General features: G+C 37.5%; 1 protein-coding gene across 3 annotated transcripts in view; it reads left to right on the top strand.

Annotated features, from left to right (window-relative positions):
• Positions 1-24,956, top strand: part of LOC136858382 (uncharacterized) — a 523,023-nt gene that overhangs the window by 213,165 nt on the left and 284,902 nt on the right. For all 3 annotated transcript variants that reach the window (XM_067137884.2, XM_067137885.2, XM_067137886.2), the window contains exon 8: positions 22,911-23,083. In XM_067137884.2, the coding sequence (XP_066993985.2) occupies positions 22,911-23,083 (173 nt within the window). The remainder of the gene's footprint in view (positions 1-22,910; positions 23,084-24,956) is intronic.

The raw sequence follows: 24,956 nt of genomic DNA, 5'->3' as shown, positions 1-24,956 counted from the left end.
TTCCAACCAGACGTCTGGTAGAATTTTGAGGTATTTGATATGACTGATGATGCCCCACAGCTAGGGCCAAAACATGTCTCAACTATTTTTAATGATGTTTAACTAATATGTTAACATCTTGTACTGTATTGAATAGGTTGAGTTAAAAGAAATTTCTTATATTATTATAAATCGTTATCTCACCGCCGGATAGCTCCGAAATTGTAATCACGTAGGCTGAGTGTACCTCGAGCCAGCCCTCAGATCTCTGACCAGGCCAGGGATTGAACCTGGGGCCTTCGGGTAAGAGGTAGGAACCTTACCCCTACACCGTGGAGCTGGCATTTCATATTCAGAAAATGACAAAACATGTATTTGATTGTTTTTAGGAAGATTTCTGCAGTCATGTACATTTTAAGAAATCTGTTCAGAGAATTGAGTAAAATTTGCTGTAATTACTTATCAGAGAGGAATCATAAGCTATGTACCTTTCATAGAAAGATTTTATTTCACAGGTTTCCCTCCTGTTAATATTTAAGATTATTGCTATCGGTACAGGACTAATCTCATTTTGTTCCGTATTGAAGATACAATAAGTAAACTCTTTCAAGATTAAAATTATTGTGTCCACCTTTTCAATTGAAAAGTTTACTAATCGGTACACAGAGGTGCCAACTATTACGGATTGTCCGTAATAATTACGGATTTCACCTCACGATTACGGAATTACGGTCAATGGGGAAATTATTACGGAAAAGCAGACATCACGAAAAAATAATTTTGAACGGTAAAAATAAAAGGAAAAATTTTCAATCCTTTCGAGCCTTTCTCCTAAATCGTCCTCGTTTCAATGCTTGTGAGTTGGCAACGATACTTATTCGATCGTGACTTCCTTTGCTACCCACAAGCGCTGTAAAATTCATTGTGAATGAAGGAGCTCAGGCGCTGCCCTTCTCCACTATAAATCCTTCAGTAATGTCGTATTTGCTGTGTTAAGTGTACCTGGAAAGAAGTAAGGCCTACATTAAGCACATCAGCACTGGAATCGCTTATGGTTCAGAGGACGAAAATACCATCACAGTGGGAAGGATGCTTAAAGAAAAACTACGCTGAAAAGCAGCTGCTGCGTGAGAAACAAGCTATCACAGAACTGACAGGTTGTGTGCACATGTTATTGTGTAATATGGTATACTTTCGAATAGATTGCTAGGGAGAAGGACAAAGGGGGTGTCATTATCGACAAGGAAGGAGCATGCTTTGGACTCGACTCGAAATTCTTCTCGGGGGCGGAGGGCGATTACTGATAATCCACTTCAAAGGTTGGCACCTCTGGGTACAGGAGTTTGTAAATATTTAATTAATGCGTTATCCAGTCTTCTGAGAGACAGGCAATTCTTGTCTCACGATATGTAATCATACATGTCTTCATATTTTCAATAAAGCTAAAATGTAGAGCCTGGGTTTCAATTACATGTATCTGTTCTGAATCTTCAAACATATCAGTTACAAACATGACCCTTATATTAAAGTGAGCGACATGATCATTTTTGAGGTACTGCTTGGCCTATATATACTGTTTCTTTTTTCTGTTTTCAGGGACTGAACTTCAAATATGTGTTTATTATTATATACCTATTTATTTTTGTAGTACTGTATTTTTCAGTATTCTTATTAAGTCTGATAAAGGTGTTTAAAATTTTTGTGTGTGTGCCACCTATGGGCTATCCAAAGGATTTGTGTAGATTGTTCAGTTTATATACAGAAGAATCTTTTAATATTACCACAGTCTTGATATTATACATATTTATTGCGTGTGACCATGGTAGTCAGTGTAGGCTGTCATTAATTTACTAGGCAGATGTTTCCATGTGTGCGAAATGTAACTTAATGCATAAATTCCATACTTCACTATCCTCATAAAGCTGAGGAGTGCCCACAGCATGGCGGTACTCTGTAACCGTACAACAGGGTTACAGATTCCATTCAGTATTTATTATTATTATTATTATTATTATTATTATTATTATTATTATTATTATTATTATTATTATTATTATTATTATTAACCCGATTCATTAGATTTTATATATTCTGTTTCTCATCATTTAGACTGTAATAATTAGGTATCACGGATATTATTGTATTTCATCATAGGTTAAGTGAATATGTTTGTAATTATTCTGTATTGTAGTAAGTGAGATTTGTTGGTTTCATATTGTCATGCTGTGGCTTGTAACTTTGGCTAGATGAGCTGGCATAGTATTTTGCAATCGAGGCTATGTTTAACTGGGAATATTGTGTGCAAGTAGATTTCCCAGTGACGCATTCAGCATAGTCATCCTCGATCCGCTTGTGTACGCTTAGACAACGCGTGACTGATGACATCAGTGCGTGGGCACGTGATTGCGACCAAGTGTCAGTATTCGCCAGCTACTGTATGTGGAAGTGGAAGGGATGAACAGTGAGTAGGGAGATGAGTCGTCATCGCGAGGTGATATAAGTCGATGCTACGGTGGGGAGAGGTACTCAGTTGATAGTACTCAGTTCATATCGTTCAGGTCATATTGTGCAGATCATATGTAACAGTCTGATGTATCAAATGGAAGAAGTGGTCTTAGTGTGATGGTCAGAGCTAAGAGTTGTGTTTTCAAGAGGTCTGGTAATAATCATCGAGGAGGTCTACAAGTGGTGGTTGTATCCGAGCAGAGACGGGTACTATGCTGATAAAGAAACATCATCTTCTTGTGAGGATGGACTTCACAAGATGTTTCAATAATATTTTCCAATTATTTATAATATATTGAGTGGACGTAATTACATTGGAACTCCCTACACGCGTACATGGTATGTAGGCCAACTCCTTGTTATATAAGAAGATAACAGCAGACGGCTCACGACTTCAGCTCACAGGTTTTCCCAAGAATTTCAAGTTCAACAGCGGTGTATGCAGACAACAGGTAATTAAAGCATCAGACATGTTATGCATTCAGAACATGAAGAAGAGTGTAATCAGCGGCGATATCACATCTCATTTCAAGTTTATGCCAATAGCTTTTTTTGTTTAGATTAAATTTTCCTTTTCTTAGTACCGCAAATCTCACGATATATTTCTTTTGTTAAATTAAAAGACGTCAATGATTGTTCATTGTGACGTAAATTATAGTCATAAACTCAGTTTTATTTTAATTATAATAAGTGATTCCAGTTCCATGTACAATCCTCAATTGTGGAAATGCAACAGTAATTTAATATTGTCCTGATCCATATCCCTGTATATTGCCAGATATGTGAGTTTATCACCTCACGCCTTGAGATAATTGATATAAGAGGTATGCTCTACCGAATTTTGTTGTTTTTCTTAAAAAAGCAACTGGCGCTCAAACAAATGTTATTTATATTGTGTGAAGGAGATGAAGGTATAAGAGTAGTGGTAAGAGTAGCCACAACGCGCATGGACATATCTTCCCCAGTCAGACGCTTCTGCGCAGCCAGCGGTGTGGGGCCTTGGTGGCAAGGTGTTCCAGTGAGTCAAGGGTTAAATGAGGGTTAATACCTGAAAACAAAAGTATTAATTTCTCTGAAACTGTTTGACATATGAGGTTGAAATTTCATGTGATTGTAATAAAGTATCATGAAATAATACAAGAAATATTTAATTCATACATAATTGACATATTGAGAATTACAGTGGTTTATTTATTTAGCATGTGGCTACATCACTAAAATTAATATTTATAATTATCTCATAATTAAATTATAAACTAATATCCAGGCCACGAATGTAGTTTGTTGATCCCTCCGTCATAACTAGGAACTCTGTTGGATCGCCAAGGCAAGCTCTCAGAGGACATTCTTGGACCACACGGTGAACCGTCTGCTTTTCAGCACCACAGTCACAACTTGGAGTTGTTTTCTTCCACTTGTGCAGGAAATCGGCACACCTGCTAGTGTGATTTTTTTATTTGGTTAAAAACCGACCAGATCTTGCATGGCAGTTCAAAGCCAGGTAGCTTGGACAATGTGTACGGCATCTTAAGTTGTCACATGTAATTTACAAAGTTTATTCCACCTACTCAGTACTGTACAATAATTGCAATGTCTATAAATACATTACAATATATTATCAAGGGACTAGTTTCGACCCTATATGGGCATCATTAGCCTAACTAAGATACACTTAAGGATTTGTCGAAGTCCTAAGTCAGAATTACATTGTGGAAGTAAAATTTAAAAGAATGAACTGTGTATGTGATGTGATAATGTACATATAAAATGGTGGATTGTTGAACTGTTATAGATAAAATAATGTTATACTGATGAGTGACAAAAATATATATATACACGCTCTGCACCAGTGTTCAACTTTCAGTTCACCCCCTGAAGATGCACTCGGAATTTTAGAACTCAACAGAAGCATTTGGACTTGCATTCAACCGGCATATTACTTTTTTAAAGTGCAATTTTAGAGTATTCACTAACAAGGGCATATTTTAATCATATATATATAATTTTTATTTACGTCAATTACAATCAGACTTTAAAAATAGTTATCATACAACTTTTACAATGATGAGGCTACTTAAAGAATGCAATAAAGAATTAAAAGAAAAAAAAGTTACTTAAGTATGGTTCGTCCATTATTGGAATATGCAAACAGTGTTTGGGATCCTCACCAAGAATACCTAATAAAAGAAATAGATAGTGTGCAGAGGAAAGCAGCAAGATTTGTAACAGGGGATTTCAGGAGAAAGAGTAGTGTATCAGAAATGTTAAAGGAACTTGGGTGGGAAGCTTTAAGTAAGAGAAGGGAGAAAACTAGACTTATAGGATTATATAGAGCCTATACAAGAGAAGAAGCATGGGGAGATATCCGTGAGAGGCTTCAGTTGGAAAATAATTATATCGGCAGGACAGACCACAAATATAAAATTAGAAGGAATTTTAGCAGAAGCGATTGGGGTAAATTTTCATTCATTGGGAAGGGTGTGAAGGAGTGGAACAGTTTACCAGGGGTAGTGTTTGATCCTTTTCCAAAATCTGTACAGATATTCAAGAAGAGAATAAACAGCAACAGAGAAAATAAATGAAGTGTTAGAGGGCATTCAACCAGCGCAGGTTATTGTAAATTAAAAAAATGTGAGTGAATAAATTAATTCCATCCCCTGGTCTAAGGAGTTTGAACAGCCAAAGTAGGGGACTGCCTGTAGGGGTGAAGTACAGTGGGGACTTCAAGGGCCCTGGGATCGCTACGGTAGCTGTGAAGGCCCTTCAGGAACTCTGAAAAGTGGTGGCAAAAGGAGCTTTAGTTAAGACACAGCAGGTCGTTATGCTACTTAGGTTCCAGAATGGGTAAAAATAAAAAATTAAAAAAATAAAAAGTAAATAAATGCAATGTAAAGTTTAATCTTATACCAGTTATTTAGTATCATTTGAAGTAATTCCACATACTGTATATCAGTTGACTATATTTGTAAGTAGTACAGGAGATATTATAAGTAGAATTTTGTAAACAATATAAATTTATTAAGGATGAGCTGTGTGTTTAATAGAAAAAATTGTTAGTGTAGATTGTATAATATTGTATTATAGGAAAATTTTCTTCTCTTGTTAATTTAATATTTAGTGCTTGACAATAATGTATTTTAGTGTACCATTTGCCACCGAGGTAGACACCTCATTTGCAAATAAAGAGATTTCGATTTGATTGATTTGATTTGTTGATGTGTGATGTGTTATGTAGGATGTGTGTACTGTTATTATTGGTTTTGAATGCTATTTTTATGCCTTTTTTCTTGAAAATATTAGTGATCTTATGTTTGTTTGTCCAACCCTTGTCCCGTTTCCCTACGGGGTCGGGTATGAGGTGTGATGAATTTGTCGTGGCGGTTTTTTATGACCGGATGCCCTTCCTGACGTCAACCTCATCAGAGGAGTTAATGGGAGATGAAATGAATGACGTGATATATGATAGTAGGGAGAGGGTGAAACCCGGTGCCGGCACATAGCCTACTCCTGTCGAATAGCACCAAGGGGTCTGCTCAAGGCTTAACGTCCCCATCCGACGGACGAATCACCATCAACAGCGTCATATGCCCTCACTCCATATGAGCACTGCGGAGAGGTTTGGAATTTAATCCAGGCTTTTGGCACGCAATCTAGTGATTAGAAATTGTATACCACCACCTCCCCTACCCTGCCGGCCAACATTCTGATGGTGAAATTTTTTTCGACCAACGGGACTCGAACCGGCTAACCTCGGTGTTAGACCGTTTTAGACTTCAGCGCCTTAACGATCATGGCCACCAGGCGGGCTATTAGTGATCTTATGAATTTCGTTATTAAAAGTGAAAGTGGGAAAGAATTCGTATTTAGGTAGTTCTTTCAAGTGTTGTTTTCGGATGAAATTTATGTTTATTGATAATACTTTCTATAAAGTGGCTACCGAAGCCATTGAATTTTGCTATACCGCGAATAGTATTCAATTCAATGGAAAGTTGGTTCCAACTTGTATTGGGAATTTTCTTCACACTACAGCAAGAATCCATTATATTATAAGAATGTTGCATTGTTATATCTACATTGAATTTCTGTATCAGAAATATTGGACCTCAAGCAAGACAGACACCCTCTGCGCCAATTAGTAGTATTATTTACATAGTTGAATGATCGTATTGTGTGTGAGGTTATGTCATGAACATGTGTTGTACCTAGACATTGATATCAGTTCCGTTCATGTAAATACCTGTAAATTAATATTATAATTTATTCTTACCCGTATATATAAATTGTAATCTGTAATTGTGAAACGCACTGTAACTTCCTGAATGATAATATGCACAAGAACAATTGAGAATATTCTATACATTGTAATCTATGTATTGTACAGTCTGGAATATTCAAGAAGGTAGCTATTTTTGTAACGTAACTTCCTAGACGCCCGGCCAGGCACCTATATAAGGAGATGATCTTGACGGTGGAGTTACAGTTACTGTTAGTTGTGGTTTGGAAGTTATTGTTTAGTAGCATGTGGCTGACATGCCAAGTTAGGCAGTCTCCATGTTGAATTGATCAGTAGTCATCTGTTTTCAACCGTGTATCAAAGTGTAACCTCTGTGGTACTCGGTGTCAGTTGTCAACTGTTTAAAGATGGCAGCTTTGTTGATATTCTACAAGTGAAGTTTTTTTGTTTTGTGATACAGTGATTAAGGTTAAATGTATACCTATTAATTTGTAAATATATGTGAAAATATAATTGTACCAACTGACAGCATCTCGTGTGCATCTGTGTGGATACGTTAAAACTTCATCTTAACAATAAGTTACCTCTAGTAAATATATTAACTTGTGTATCAGATCTTAAATATGCAACTCGTAGAGTTGATGAGGTAGAAAGGTTACCTGAAGAAGAAGAAGAAGAAGAAGAAGAAGAAGAAGAAGAAGAAGAAGAAGAAGAAGAAGAAGAAGAAGAATTAGGAAAAATGCCAGAGAATATTGCACAAACTTTTTACAGTATTTAGGCATAGGTATACTAATACCATTAATGTGCTGTATTTGTTGTAAATGTTGCAAAGCATACAAATTTTATGAGAAATGTCAAGGAATTGATGAGTGTTGTGCAAAAATATGTTTTAAACAAACCTTTGTAAACACGAGTTCTCACGCTGGACTACTTCATAAACTTAGTACGCCAAGTGCTGGACGTGAAATTGAAGTGATGTATACAGCCGGATGTGTAACTGTAAAGAAGGAAGAAAGTGACAGTGTAGTGTCATTAACTCAACCTGCAAGTGAGCAAGATGAATTGTGGATATTGTATGAGTAAACCCATCATCCACTAATAGACTAAGCATCAAAACACAGAGAACAAAGCTTTACTAAATGTAATTATATGTACTATAAGTGTAATTATATTGCACCCATAAGCGAATTTGCCTAATTAATTTACAATTAAAAGTTGAATATTTCGCATATGAGATACCACAGTAGGCTGGGAAACTAGCAGTCACAAAGGAACTTTCTGGCGCCAGTCAGACGGCAAGAAGTATCCATGAAACTCTTCTCTAAGCACGACCAACTTGTAAACCAACTTAAGGGTTCCTTCCAATAAATTTTATGACACCGCCTAGGAATGGCGACTTGCTGTTTGGTTCTCACGAGAAAAGCACGCGTTGAGGCCTGACCTACTTAGCTAGGACAGAAGGGACAACGACAATAACCGCCAATCCTTGGGAGGAAGTGGAAGTACCCACGTTTGGAAGAGCGCGAAAGTCTCAGCCAATCAGAAAATTCTAAATTTGAATGAACTGTCACAGTGGGAAATCTACAGTCAGTATTTCGCGATCTGAAGCCCGGTGTGGTAGCGAAAAACAGTGTCCTGATTTCTTTATAATATTTGGTGAATTATCAGTGCGAATCTGTGGTTAATTAGTGCCTAATTAATAAAATTTAACTTCACACGGAGGAGTAAGAGGACCTAGAAGAATGAGCTGTCATGGCGGGATGGAGCCATCCACCGGAAGAAAATAACACCAGTGACGCGCGCCGTCGTGTGGATTATCCTGTGATCATTTCCCGCGGCGCAATATCACATGTGAGTCAGACAAAATTTAGGAAGTTCTGCATATAAATTTTGAAAAGTATAACCTACGGATGTACGATAAAGCGCTCCCGAGGACTAGATTATTACGCCACATCCCTTCCACGGAACTATTTTCCAGGTGGTGGGAGGACTCTTTACAAAACCCAGCGACCAGAGGGTTGAATTCTCAGTGTGTTTCTGGAATTCTGTTGTTTTGAGTACTCTCGATGTGTCTTCAGAATTCTCAGTTGTTTTGTTGAGTCTTGGCAGTGATTCTGTGTGTCTTAGTGTTACTTCAATATTCTCAGTGTATCTACGTTTGACAGAGTGACAGAGTGTGTCAGCTAATTCATTTAGTCAGCTTTACTTTTGGCTGGTAAGAAAGCTATTAGAGACACTTGTAGGCATTTTGAGAAAGCCTTGTATTATTTACTTGGGAGAGCAACATTTTCTGAAATGAACACTTTAACAAACTTTTACTGTAAATGCAGAGAGAACAGGCAAGGGCTACACTTTCAACTTAATTAAACTCACATTACGAGTAGAGAGGAACAAGTCCATGTTTTCAGCATATTTACATAAAAACATCTCTACCCAGCGGGTAGTGTTACATGTGATATCAGCATAAAATTTTCTCCACAACATAAACTGTATTTTAGCTTGCTTCTACCATTCAATAAACTGTTTTAACAAGCGAGATATTTACGGCCAGAAACGAGTAAAGACAGACAGGGAGGAGATTGACTTTCTTCAATGCAGGCCGCAGTAGTAAACCTTGAGGAAACAGTTATGTCCCGTGGGGTTAATGTTCTGTAAGCTGCAGTGTAAACAAAGCTGAGAGACCGGCGAGCAGACCAGCAGGTGATTTCCAGGTAGATAGCGAGACGACCGTCCAACTACACAACAGGTACAGGAGTCTGCAGTGGTATCATCTAACTTTCACTGGAGTGAGAGAAATGCGAGTGTTTTATGCTAATATAAACGTGTGTCACGGCATGGCAAAAATGTGTCAAATTTGCGTGTGTAAAAATCTGGAATACCACATCAGCTTGAAGATGGAATTCTAATTTCACCATGACCGAAGCCGGAGGGTGAGCCAACACTGCCTCCATCACACAGGTATGAGCATCGATAAATAATGTAAATAAATATGTAGGACAGTGACAAATCGATGATCAATGTAGTTTAGAGTATTAGGTAGGATTGTAAATAATTCACGGTTGATAACTATAACTATAATAATAATAATAAATATAATATAATAATAATAATAATAATAATAATAATAATGTTAATGTTGCACTTTCAGCTAGGATTATTTGTGCACTTTGTTTAGGTAGATGTTTGTTTGCGTGTCGTTGGTTTATTTCTGTAGTATGTCACTTTGACAGTTAGGCAGCTATGATATTTGATCTATTGAGTGTAATGCCGTTTTATTATTATTATTCATCGTGTTATTTAGATCGTGGGTTTTTGAGTCACATTTTGTTGGAGTTTTGATCTTGTAGACGCCGCCGCGATGATTTCAATGTTTATTTTTGCTATGTTTGCGCATTTCAGTTTGTTTTATTTGTGGAGTCATCCTTCAGATGACCGGTTTTGATTGTACCTATCCCGTGTATTTTGCGACGATTTTGGTAGACGCGAGTATTTATTTCTGTGTAGTTGCGGTTACGCATGTTTCAACATCTGTGTTTTGAGAGGCAATCTCGTCACTTTTTTTTTATTTTAAGAAGCAGTGAGTGCCATTGATGAGTCAGATCTGAGATTTTTGTGATATGTTAAGCAGAGAATGATCGAGAGATCGAGCTAGATGATTAATATCCCTGATGATTTACGTTGATAATGGAAATATGATATTTGGACCATGTCATGAATTGTCGTAAGAAGTCGTAATGCGCACGACAGATATTTTGGCCGCCGGATACGAGCGAGGCTGTATTGTGAGAATAATGAATAATAATGACGTCGAGAATTAATGAGTAAATAGAAATGTGAAATGAAGAATTTAACCACGAGTGTTAAATGTGTTACGACATGGGTTATGATGGTAGGCAGAAGCCTATATTTGTTAAATAATTCCAGGGAAAGTAGATGCTCGGCAAAATTAATGCTAGCCAGTGTACAATGTGAGCAGAGCGATGAGTCAATGTGTTTTGAATAATCATGTAGAGTCACGGATGACGTGAAATAACAGTAATTTGTCTGTAAAGGTTAAATGGTATCATGTCCAGACATTTATCGTCTGAGGTTACAGATTGCCGTCAAATTCACAATGTTTATTTTTTTGCTACTCGCAGCGGGGTATATTTTTCTGGAGACTCCGATTTTATTTTGCGCACTTCCATCCTTATTAATTTCCAGTAGGCCGCGATGGTGGGATCTAGTTTTGTTTATTTGTTTTTCATTCTGATTGTACTTTTTACCGTTCATTTGTAGGACGTAAGCGTATGTGAAGTATTTATATTTGATTTGATGTAAATAGATAGGTGTAGATAGGCTAGTTTTGATTTCTGTATTCTCTTTGTCGGAGCAGTGTTTCTCCGTTAATTAAATGTAATGATGTAAATAAGATCTCAGATGTTAGGTTTATGGATCATCGATTATGTCACAGTCGAAACTATAGTAGTGGTATGCTCATACCAGGCATTTAAGTAATTACCAAACTTTCCTTTTAAAATCCACTACATTTTATTTTGAAATGAAGCGATCCTTAAATAAATAAATTGTATAAACTGCCGCAATGAACGAGATAAACAAGATGGCATCTGCCTCCATCTAGTGGTGGTACCACAAATATGAGTTGATAATGAAATGCAGTCAGCGGCAAATTCAATAGAAATTGTAATGTACAAGGATCGCTATCATTTGAAATGTTAACATCAGGCACTTGGCCTAAATTTTGGTTTATTCTTAAGAAGTCCAGTCTATCACAGGTATGCAAGTAAAGTTTAAAATTTAGATGAGTGGTTGGATACACTCAGATTGATGTTTCAATAATTTATTTTGTTTAATCATGAGGTGGTGAATAAGACAAAGGTTATGGAGGAATGAAGTGTGATGTTCATGGCTGTTTTTCTTCGAATTATTCCTTATGTGATACACTTGGTTAGTGCAGTCCATGATTTATTTAAATTTGGGTATTTTACCAAATGAGCCACATGTGTTTAATATTTGATAACTCCTATGAGTCAGTGGATTGATGACGTAACAAATTTAAATTACTTTATTATGATTCTATGACTTCAAAAGTATTTTGAGAGATATTTTCTCCGTAATGTAATTCTGTGTTCCAAGAAGGTGGTCTTTCTGACCAGAGTTTTAAATTGAGTCATGTTATTAACTTGAGGACAGTGTCAGCTGAGTTTGGAATAATTTTAATTAAGGTGTTTGACCTTCAGTCAGTTTATTAGGCAGATAATGATGTTTGTAAGGCAGATCCTCAATCTTTAATTTTATTAGTCTCATTTATTTCATTTTGTTTACATTTTCAGTAGTTCAGCTTACGTTCATTTTTTAGCATTTTGCATTTTATTTAATAAATCAGTCTTTTATTTAAATTTTAATTCAGTCTTGGGTACCGTCATTTTAGTTAGTTTACCCCCCTTCTTTTCATTTCCTCACTCCTTGATCAGCGGGTGGCCTCTCCGGGGATAACGGACGGGCACGACTGAGGAAGAAAAGTCTACATGCAGCGGTGAGTATTATTTACATGTCATCTATTACAGGAGCAGCCGGCGCAAAGAAGAAGGAAGAGATCACCGCAGTTGTTGCCTTGAAAAGGGCACAATATGTATTACAGAAATAAAGAATTTGAAAGAATTTAAAACAAATACAGTAGAACCTCGATAATTCGAAATCGGTTAATTCAAAATCCCTCCTAATTCGAAGAAGCTCTCGTTCCCGGAAACATGAGATACAGTTTTGCATGTTATTTCAATTGTTTTAATTTGAAATACGGATAATCCGTAATTCAAAGTACAATGTCGGCCCCATTACCGAAATTCAGACTTTTAATTCGAAACTGCCTTTACATTTTAAAACAATACTATGTTACAGAGTAATTTCAACTCAAAATTTATCCGCTCTGCATCATAATAGAACGCGCGTTCCAGAACGTGGAGGGGTAGCTTTCCGCACTTACACTCACTTTGGTGGGTCTACAATGCGCTTCATGATTGCTAAGTTGAATAAAATTGGAATTCTTTTGTATTCAACCTTTTAAGGAACGCCGTAATATCACACAACAGGCATTTTGCGGGAAAACAGAATCCGCGAACACTGGCGATGCTGACAGTTGACGAAAAAACGTGGCTCATATAATAAATTCGTAGGCACCGAACAATATTGTCATTGCCGGTGAAACTGCATTGCTTTATTTTAATGCGAGCCCAAACGGTCTTATGGTTTTAAAGGAGAAATTGCCAGCCGGGAAATCGTACAAGTGTGAGGGATGGGGGTCATAGTAGTGCGTTGCAATGCACATGGAAGCGAAATACTTGATCCCCTCGTCATAGGAAATTCGATAAGCCACAATGTTTTAAGAGCGTCGGGCACTTTCCATGCCAGTACAAAGCATCTATAATAAAAATGCAAACAGTACAGAAATCCAAAAAATAGTGCATTATCACAGGAGAACCGGCATAATTTATCCTCTTCTTTGAATTGTGTGATTTTTCTTTTTCTTTCATTGCGTGAGGTTATGTTTGTCAGTGATTTATCCAAGTGCATTGTTTGAACATTGTAAATGCACCTTGTTGGATACATTTCGGAAATAGTTTTTTCCATAGCATTTGAAAGGTTTAAACTGTGAATCGAGGTTATTGCATGTATTAATGGGTCTTAGAATACTTTGTGACGCGGCAAGTGTTTACATTTCTGAAGTACGAGAGAAGTGCCATGGCGGGAAATCGTACAAGGATAGAGTCATAGCAAAGTTCGATTTTAAGGGCATCGGGTACTTTTTGTGTAAATACAAGGCATCTAAAATGCATACAGTATAGTAATCCAATTAATAAAGCACTTGCACATGGGAGCCGGCATAGATTTCTCCTCGTCTTAGAATCATGCTTTTTTTCTTTCTTTCGTTGCGTGAGGTTATGTTTACCTGCTTGTTTGCTTGTTGTTTTAAGGGGCCTAACATCGAAGGTCATCGGCCCATTATGTTTACCAGTGAGATATCCCAGTGCATTATTTGAATACTGTAAATGCACCTTCTTGGATACATTTTGGAAATAGTTCTTTTTTCATGGCATTTGAAAGGTATAAACTGTGAATTAAGGTTAACTGCATGCAGTAACGTGCCTTAGAATATTTTATAACGCGGCAAGGCTTGGTACTTCTGAATTGTGAATTGGCGGTTAATTCGAAATCACGTAATTTGAAGTCCGATTTTTGAGTCCCAACGACTTCGAATTAACGAGGTTTTACTGTATAATCATTCTTTTATGTAAACAATATGTAGGTATAAAATGTAAACTGCCAAAATGTAACATGTATAAAAATGTAAACTACAAAAGCTATCACATGTATAAAAGAGTTGTATAAATGGAGATGGCAAAACATTTGCATTGCCATGTCAACATTTTCCCCAAGGGGGGAGGTGTTCTGTCCATCGACCGAACCCCGGCCAACATTGAGCAGAGAGTTGACGAAACCGGATGAGGTTTACGTAACCTACATATTTGTGACCAGAATGGAATTGTACAGGGAAAGCTGATAAGCAATATGAAACATCTATGTATATAATTGTACAGGCGCATGGAAAACATGTTTGTGACAGTCTGAGAGTGAAATCAGGAATTGCTCATAAGGAGTAAATACAGACATGAAAGCGGGACAGGCAAGGTCTGGGAACTGTAAACAGAGATGGCTTTACAGCAGCGTTAAGAAAGACACCGCTATTGGGCAATAACAATTAGCCTGCTCACTGAGTATAAGGGAGTAGTTAGAGGAGATAAGGCGGACAGTGATGGCAGAGTAGTAGTAGGGGCAGTGCAGCGAGGACCCAGAGCAGTGAGGCCGACGGTCATATCGACCAGCAGTGTAAGGAAGCGCTGTGTAACAAGGAGGATAGACGTCACGGTTTAGTCGAGCTTGTACTCCAGTAACTTCAGAAGCCAGTAAGTAGAGACACGAGAGATATGTTACAGCTTAAGGGCCTGTACTACGACTGTCAGGTAAACAGCCAGATATGTAGGCTGCAGTTTTGCAAACTAGAAGTTAAATATTTTTTTGCGTAGTACCAACGGATTTTAACGACGGTATTGTAATGCGGAAGATGTAGTAACATTTCTATTGGGTTGGTAATAAGGTTACTGAAAATATAGTGAAATTTAGCGCGGTGGTATACGTGTTCCCTGGTGTTTTCGTTTGTTTAGCTCTATTCCGTTTGAAATTGTATCACTAGAATCCAATATCAGAATCTTATTAAGCAATAATGTGGAAATTCAGGTCAAAAACAGAATTAGGACTGAAATATACACATACGAGGAATGTTAAAATTAATTAACTATATAATGAAACTGAAACTGTTATAGAAAATAAAAAGACTGAAAATGTAACCTGGACGCGAAAGTTAAGATTCAGGTTATGTAACATTTTTGTCTAGTATTGTACTATTTACAAGGATGCGCGTTACGGCGAAAGTAAAGTTTATATTCGTAATTAATAGCACTGATGCAGCGTAGGATCATTCATTTTATTATTAATTCAATTTATTGTTTGCTCATTGAATAAGTAGTTAGTTTCTTTCTTTTCAATACCATGTGAGAATAGTAACTGGCAAGCATTTATCCTTATAAAATATCAAAGCCATTTTGACAGTGCTGATGTAATTATTTTATTATTATTATTGATATATACAGTCGTATCAGCACACACGTTTTTAAAACATAACCGGTTTTCGGACACTAAGGTCCATCATCAGTGTTAATATTTAAATTTAATTTCACATAAGTGTGTCGTCAAAATGAGTTAAAAATGAGTTTAAATTTGTAGCCCTGTTGACAGGGCTACAAATTTAAACTCATTTTTAACTCATTTTGACGACACACTTATGTGAAATTAAATTTAAATATTAACACTGATGATGGACCTTAGTGTCCGAAAACCGGTTATGTTTTAAAAACGTGTGTGCTGATACGACTGTATATATCAATAATAATAATAATAATAAAAATAAATTTAAAAAAAAGCATTTATCCCACTTTAGTGTAAATGCTTTAGTAGCAAGTTGTTATGAAGTAAAAGAAATATAACCTTAACATCCTCATTCGACGGACGAATCGCCATGAACAACGTCATATACCTTTAGTCCTTATGTGCGTCGCGGATGGATTTGGAATAGAACCCACACTTTTGACACGCATTTTAATGATTAGGAAATGTGTACTATCACCTCTAGTACCCTACCGAATAGCATTTAGAAGGTAAAAAAATATTTGACTCTTCGGACTCGAACCCACGAAACACTGCATAACACCAATATAAATGGTCCGTTATTGGACATTATAAATTTTCCAGCTAGCTCATTCTTGGTTGCCAGCGTTTCGCCCTCGTGTGCTAGGGTGGGCTCATCAGTTGGTACCTAGCACACCTACCAATACGCTGGCTAGTGCATACCGTGGAGGCCACTGCGTAGGCTAACTGGAGCCACCGGCAGTGCCAATGCACTAAGAGACTTTGTCTCATCACTAAAAATTGATGCCTGCTTGGCCATCAGATGATATAGATGTTGATTCCCATAGGGAATCTGAAATATTTGTCCTGAATGAGCAAATTTATAATACCAATATAAATGGTCCGTTATTGGACATTATAAATTTTCCAGCTAGCTCATTCTTGGTTGCCAGCGTTTCGCCCTCGTGTGCTAGGGTGGGCTCATCAGTTGGTACCTAGCACACCTACCAATACGCTGGCTAGTGCATACCGTGGAGGCCACTGCGTAGGCTAACTGGAGCCACCGGCAGTGCCAATGCACTAAGAGACTTTGTCTCATCACTAAAAATTGATGCCTGCTTGGCCATCAGATGATATAGATGTTGATTCCCATAGGGAATCTGAAATATTTGTCCTGAATGAGCAAATTTATAATACCAATATAAATGGTCCGTTATTGGACATTATAAATTTTCCAGCTAGCTCATTCTTGGTTGCCAGCGTTTCGCCCTCGTGTGCTAGGGTGGGCTCATCAGTTGGTACCTAGCACACCTACCAATACGCTGGCTAGTGCATACCGTGGAGGCCACTGCGTAGGCTAACTGGAGCCACCGGCAGTGCCAATGCACTAAGAGACTTTGTCTCATCACTAAAAATTGATGCCTGCTTGGCCATCAGATGATATAGATGTTGATTCCCATAGGGAATCTGAAATATTTGTCCTGAATGAGCAAAGAATGAGCTAGCTGGAAAATTTATAATGTCCAATAACGGACCATTTATATTGGTATTATAAATTTGCTCATTCAGGACAAATATTTCAGATTCCCTATGGGAATCAACATCTATATCATCTGATGGCCAAGCAGGCATCAATTTTTAGTGATGAGACAAAGTCTCTTAGTGCATTGGCACTGCCGGTGGCTCCAGTTAGCCTACGCAGTGGCCTCCACGGTATGCACTAGCCAGCGTATTGGTAGGTGTGCTAGGTACCAACTGATGAGCCCACCCTAGCACACGAGGGCGAAACGCTGGCAACCAAGAATGAGCTAGCTGGAAAATTTATAATGTCCAATAACGGACCATTTATATTGGTATTATAAATTTGCTCATTCAGGACAAATATTTCAGATTCCCTATGGGAATCAACATCTATATCACACTGCATAACAGCAAACGGTGACGCCCTAACGACCACGGTTACACATGAAGCTAGCTGTTGACTGCTTGTGTGCAACTGATATAGCCAATAGCAACAACTTGCTAGCTTGGGAAATCTTTAAAGAATTCTGTTATAGTTGAACAGGAAGCATGACATACTTTATAAATATGTACATAGATTACATTGTAACAACTTAATTTCGTACAGCATCATGCAGATGTAGATTCATCTTGTTGTGTAGCCATGTTGATTCTTTACAGTAGCGTCCCCGATAGGAGCGAAGCCCCAGATAAGAGCGTTAACTGCCTCTACAACTTCGACATAGCTAACCTCGAGAATATTCTCCCAGATTGCACATAAACGGAAGTCGTAGTACGCGTTTCCAACCGAACTTCCAGATAAATGTGCAAACTGCAACATAAATTTAAACCGCACTTTTATCTGGCTGTCGTAGTACAGGCCCTAAGAAGACTATAGATATTGGCAGTATAGTAACTGATAGAGAAATTTATTGAAGAGCAATGTGATTTCCATGCTACCTCAAAGAATCATCAGATTGTGTAAATATTGTATATAAGAAAGCAATATATATATATATATATATATAAATCTGGAGAGGGGAATTCAGTCACTGTTCTCTCTTAGTATTCTCCAAGACCACCCATGTTGCTCCCACACCAAATGACCAGCGACACATCGCTCGGCCGCACGACAACCTATCTATAAGCAACGGAAGAGGAAGGATTAGAACAACTATTGAAGTATTTCATTGATCTGTGTACCAGGCAAAGTGTTCACTGGCATCTTGGAAGAGAGAGTGCGATCAGTGGTTGAGAGGAAGTTGGATGAAAACCAGTGTGGTTTCAGACCACAGTGGGGCTGACAGAATGAGATTTTCAGTATGTGCCAGGTAATTGAAACACATTATGAAAGGAACAGACAGTTAATTGGGCTGCAGTGAGAATTGATGGTAGAATGAGTTCTTGGTTCAAGGTACTTACAGCGGTTTTTCCTCTTCTTTCTCATATTTTCCATTCACTTATATTCACTATTTTTTACTTGAACAGTATTGAGACTTTCAAGTGTTGCAGTGCACCAGAATCCAGCTTCCACAACCATTTCCTCTAATATAATTTTTGTTAATAGATATCCATCATTAAATACAGAATTTAATACACCAGAAGCGATTTAGTCATTAGCAAACATTTACTTTTAGGGTACCGGTATCTGTTCCGGATAACGGCGCTGAACATGAGCACACAGACTCGGTATTCAAATACAATAATAACAAATAAAAAGACATGCACATATAATCATGATAATATTGCATGTGCTGTTGTCTATGACCATAAAATTTACTAATCTCTTTAGAAAGAAATACGAACTGAGAAATGAGTGGGGCAAAGTTCTCAAGAATCGAGGGAAGGGTGCAGCAATTTTTTCTAGTCGCCGTGAACCATGCCATGCCATTTCTAATGTTAATCTTTTGCACTCCTATGTCGAGTGCGGTTTGACATTGAAATATTAGACTTGCACTCTGATTTAAAGATAAAAATTTCATTGTTCCGTATTGAAATTATTGATGTTAAAAATTAAATAACTGGAAATGAGGTTCAACCTATTCAATACTCAAAAGAAAGAAACGTAGCAATTACATTTCTATTTAAATGGGACCGGTTTCGACCTTAGTCTAGGTCATCATCAGCCATAAAAACATGTAAAATGTTTATGAATGTTGGAGGTCGGTTTCACACTCTGTTAGGCACAAAGACACGAAACCACATTCTGTCCTGCACAAAGTCACGACACTACTAATCAACATACGAAGATCAAAAAGGCTTGAATTCCCAGACGAACAGATCTGAAGTAGAAAGCCGCCAGCTCCCGGTGACCAGCGTGGCACACTCAAGGTCACGCGCTGCGGCCAAACACCAAAGTAGAGTGGAGAACGTTTTGAAGGTCCAGAACCTGTCACGGCTGCGGGAAGCCAAGTACGTATATAAAATATACGACGCCAATTAGTACAACTGAATGAGCACCCGTACTCCAGATAAGTTCTTGCGAATTCAAGCCTTTTTGATCTTCGTATGTTGATTAGTAGTGTCGTGACTTTGTGCAGGACAGAATGTGGTTTCGTGTCTTTGTGCCTAACAGAGTGTGAAACCGACCTCCAACATTCATAAACATTTTACATGTTTTTATGGCTGATGATGACCTAGACTAAGGTCGAAACCGGTCCCATTTAAATAGAAATGTGATTGCTACGTTTCTTTCTTTTGAGTATTGAATAGGTTGAACCTCATTTCCAGTTATTTAATTTTTGCACTCTGATGTCGAGCTCCACTCGACATGACAATATCTCGTACTTTCAGCGCTCGTATGACGATTGTGCCGTGTTCTGGTATTGTAGAGCTATGTAATGGTCTCTGAGAGAACACATTTTCCTATTTACAGTAGTTTGCAGGAATTGTGGTAACTTTTTTAAGCTCTGTTATTCTCTAATGTTTATGTAAGTTCACAGATGTTGTTATTTGAATGTAAACATGGCTTCTGCTTCGTCTTCACTCACGGAACTGGATATTTTAGGACAGTTAGTGGACAGTGAATGCAGAAAATAAATGAAATGTTAGAGGGCATTCGACCAGTGCAGGTTTCTGTAAATAAAAATGTGTGTGAATAAATTAATTCCATCCCCTGGTCTAAGGAGTTTGGACAGCCGAAGTAGGGGACTGCCTGTAGGGGTGAAGTACAGTGGGGACTTCGAGGGCCCTGGGACCGCTACGGTAGCTGTGAAGGCCCTTCAGGCACTCTGAAAAGTGGTGGCAAAAGGAGGCTCTGGTTAAGACACAGCAGGTCGTTATGCTACTTAGGTTCCAAAATGGGTAAAAAATAAATAAGTAAATAAATGCAATGTAAATTTTAATCGAATACCAGTTGTGTAGTATTATTTGAAGTAATTCCACATACTGTATATGAGTTGACTATATTTGTAAGTGCAGGAGATATTATAAGTAGAATTTTGTAAACAATATAAATTTATTAAGGATGAGCTGTGTGTTTAATAGAAAAAATTGTTAGCGTAAATTGTATAATATTGTATTCTAGGAACATTTTCTTGTTAATCTAAAATTTAGTGCTTGACCATAATGTATTTTAGTGTACCATTTGCCACCAAGGTAGACACCTCATTTGCACATAAAGAGTTTTTGATTTGATAGTGACGATGATGAACCAACGATTTGATAGTGACGATGATGAACCAACAACTGACTTGGATGATTTATTAGTGAATAATGTAAGTGAAAGTGAACAAAGTGATAGTGATAATGAAACCAGAGGTGGTGATTCTCCTCCATACCCATGGCGTGAGTGGAAAGCTGTCGATCCTGATTTACCTGCATTCTCATTCAGTGAAACAATTTGTGGATACAAAGCATCAAGTAGGAACAATCCCTCAACACCTTACGGATTTTTTCAACTTATTTTTAGCGACGAGTTATTCAAGCAAATTGCCAACGAGACCAACAGATATGCTAAAGTCAAAATTCAGAAAGTGACACCACTTACAAGTCATTCGGCTTGGTGGGGTTGGACTGATGTTACCGTAAACGAAATGAAGGCTTTCCATGGAGTTTTACTGTATGTGGCAATGCAGTAAAACGGCAGAATGCAGGATTTCTTTTCAAGAGGTTGGTTAGAATCATCCAGTTTTTTTGTAGACTGTTTTAGCCGCAAAAGATTTTTTTAGATATTCTGGGCTCTGCATGTTTCTGCTCCAGATTCAGCAATCCATTTGAATCCTCAAGTTAGGTGTCGAATTAGCAAAGTCAAGTACGTTTTGGACTATATCAGTGAAAAGTTCTTGGAAGTGTATGCACCACATAAATATCTAGCAGCTTATGAATCAACAGTGTCTTTCAGAGGCCATGTGTTATTCAAGATGTACAATCCACAGAAGCCTACTAAATGGGGACTGAGAGTTTACATAATATCTGATTCTACAAATGAATATGTGTGTAGTCTTATCCCTTACTACGGTTCTGCAACTACAATTTTTGATTCAACCAGGCTTAGCTTTCACAGAAATAATCGTGCTTCAGTTAGTTGCTAATGTTACAAATGCAACAGGTCAGTCTGGGTACCATGTCTACACTGATCGTCTCTATACAGGTGTTACTCTGGCTGATGAATTACTGAAGCAAAAGATCCATATCACTGGAACAATTCAACCGAATCGCAAGCACTTGCCAAATGGGATCCGGAAGAAAATTCTGCGCCTAAAGAAGCATGAAGTCAAGTGCTTACGTACAGACACAATGATGGTTCTGGGATGGCATGACAAGCGCACAGTACTGATGCTTTCAACATCTGGAAACAATTCAACCACAGTTATTGTCAGAAAGAAGAGAAACTGTGTTGAACAATTAGAACAATTAGGGAAACCAAACGTAATTGTTGACTACACGTCACATACGTGAGGCGTTGATCACTCGGACTGCTACACATCGAGCTACGCTTTTGTAGTGATAAGCTTGAAATGGTGGCGGAAATTGTACTTCTGGCTATTGGAAGTGCCAATAGTCAACAGCTTTTTGCTCTGTAAAGATTACTGCATCACGAATCGCATGGAGATTCCGTCACATAAAACCTTCCGAAAACAGGTGATCAGCGAGTTGGTTGGCGAAGTACGCAACAAAGGTCAAAAGCGAGGAAGACCATCTACTTCTGATGTTGAAGAACGTTTGAATGGTAAACTGCACATCATCAACAAGATGCATAAAGACAACATAAAGACTGTGTTGTCTGTTCAAACAGGAGCAGGAAAGGTGGTAGAAAGGAAACAGTTTACTACTGCAAAACATGTTCGAGAAAACCTGTCTCCACCCAGAAAACTGTTTTGAAAAGTACCACACAGTGAAAACCTACAAGGATTAATGTATTTTGTGTGCCTAATTGTAAATATATTCATGTAACATACTTATATTTTGTGTTAGATTCTTTTGCATTGTTCACATCCTACAGCTGTTCATAGTGCAGAAATTAATTAGGAGTGAAGCAGGAAGCATATGCTAAGGGTAATGGAGTTCAAAAGGTTAAACTTTATGAGCCCCTAACTCTGTGAAAGTATCAGCTATTTAAATGGAAATGCATTCTTTAAAATTACAACAATGTGGCATTTGAATTTTTGTACTGTAAAATCAAGTTGTTGCATTTTCTATATGTACACTCTTTTTTGTTTCTGAGACCCTGAGAAATCTATAAATGAACTTTTCTGCATTTATTTATTTATTTATTTATTTATTTATTTATTTATTTGTTTGATTGATTGATTGATTGATTGATTGATTGATTGATTGATTGATTGATTGATTGATTGATTGATTGATTGATTGATTGATTGATTGATTGATTGATTGATTGATTGATTGATAGAAAAGAGGATTTTACCTTGTGAGAATATCTTATGATTTGTGTAGCAGAAATGTGTTCCATATCAAACCTCAAACTAACCTTTTTATCCCTTTTGTTTAGGTGTTACGTTTGTACCTGCTACTTCAAGTAGTTCCACAAAGTATTTAGTCACCTTGAACAAGCAAGATAGAGTTAAATCCTTAAAGGAACAAGTTCTGTTGAGATTAGGAGAAAATGGACCTAAGAACATTGCACTTGCTGAAGTGTTGGACAGTCATATAGCAAGAGTTCTGGTAAGCATTTAATTAGGTCTGAGATGTTTGTATTTTTGTGAGGATTTTCTTCTTATTTTCCAATTTGTTATGTTTCTGAAATGTCCTGTGATATACTTCAAATTTCTTCAAACTCTTTTCTATTATGAAAAACTCAGGTATTTGCCATATGATGAGTAATTACCAATGGCATCGAGGGGAGCTACTCATTATAAATTGTGTTACCTTAGCATGAGCAATACAGTCACTTCTTTACAGAATTCAGGGAAATGTCTTAGCAATAGTGTTGTCAATGTATGTGATCAGTGAAATGCCATCAGAGTCAGGTCTTGTATGTGTGTGGTTTTTTAAACAAAACATCAGTTCTTTGTAGAATGGAAATGCCTCCAAAGAAATCACACACAATGATCCATTCTCCGAGCATAAAGATCATATGCAATATATTTTAAAAAAGAAATGTTTCCAAAGCTGTAAAAAGGACTAATAGAGCTGTTTTGAAGTAAGCAGACAGAGCATAATTTTCCAAAGCTGTGTGAAAAAGCTGATAAATATGGAAGTAAAATACTAACTCCAGGTGTATGTTGATCTTGTAATGTACCCATTTTATAGTTACCGAACTGAGCACAACAAAATGTTGAAGCAAAGTATGTCACTAAAGGTATGTGAACAAACAAACAAAAAACTATTCTGAGGAGTTACCCTGTTATCTGAAAAAAGCATTTTTAGTGACAGGAAAATGCAAATTATTTTAGCTTTCATGCAGAATAGAAGACCAAGAATGTTTCAGATTCAAAGCTTGAGGGGATATGAAACTGGGCCTAAATCAAGTATCTCATTATTCTGTCTGTTTTTTCTTTTCTTCCTGAAGTTAAAATACTATCATCATCATCTGACTTCTTATACAGAAAACTGGGGTTTTGTAATAAAGAATTTTGTTTGAGTGGTCTAGTTTTGTATTTATCTAAGAAATCCACTCAAAAAATACCAATAAAAGATTTTTAACAGCCACTGGTTGAAAAATCATTGCAATAGACCCAAGTGTCTGGGTTGTTAGGCCGTGTGCGTGTGCAGCATGGTTGAAACACTGGAAAGGCATATGGCCTAATAATCCAAAAGCTTGGTTCTACTGCTGTGGTTTTTTACTCAATGAATGTTCAAGAAATTAATAATAATTTTATTGTTTTTACGTCCCACCATCTACTGTTATGGTTTCCAGAAATGCTGAGATGCCGGAGTTTTGTTCTGCAGGAATTCTTTTCTTTGCCAGTAAATCTACCAACACAAAGCTGTCATATTTGACCCCCTTTAAATACCTCCAGATTGAGCCAATACTGAATTCACCAAGTGGGGCTCAGAAGGCCAGTGCTTCTACCATCTGCGCCACTCGGCCCAGCAGAGAAGTGATTGATGTGCAGTTACTTTGGGCCTGTGGTCCTTGACCTGTGAGCTTAGCATAAGATTTCCATTTCTCTTCAAAATGATAAATTCTTATTGCAATAACTAGGGAAAGATCCCTTCAAGAGTAAAGTTTGTGCCAGGCTGAGTGGCTCGGACGGTTGAGTCACTGGCCTTCTGGCCCCAACTAGGCAGGTTTGATCCTGACTCAGTCCGATGGTGTTTGAAGGTGCTCAAAATATGTCAGCCTTGTGTCAGTAGGTTTACTGGCACGTAAAAAAAAAACTTCTGCGAGAATAAATTCCGCCACCTCAGCGTCTCCAAAAACCGTAAAAGTAGTTAGTGGGGCATAAAGCAAATATCATTATTGTGAGTAAGGTTTGTATTTAATGAAAGGAGAAAGCCATGAAAGGAAAGAAAATGAATCTCCACAAACATTGTCCGGCTCCATGGCTAAATTGTTAGCATGCCGGCCTTTGGTCACAGGAGTCCCGGGTTC

Source organism: Anabrus simplex, chromosome 1 (genome assembly GCF_040414725.1).
Source record: "Anabrus simplex isolate iqAnaSimp1 chromosome 1, ASM4041472v1, whole genome shotgun sequence".
Classification (NCBI taxonomy): Eukaryota; Metazoa; Arthropoda; class Insecta; order Orthoptera; family Tettigoniidae; genus Anabrus; species Anabrus simplex.
The sequence above is the reverse complement of the archived record's forward strand: the minus strand, read 5'-3'. Positions and strand labels throughout refer to the sequence as shown.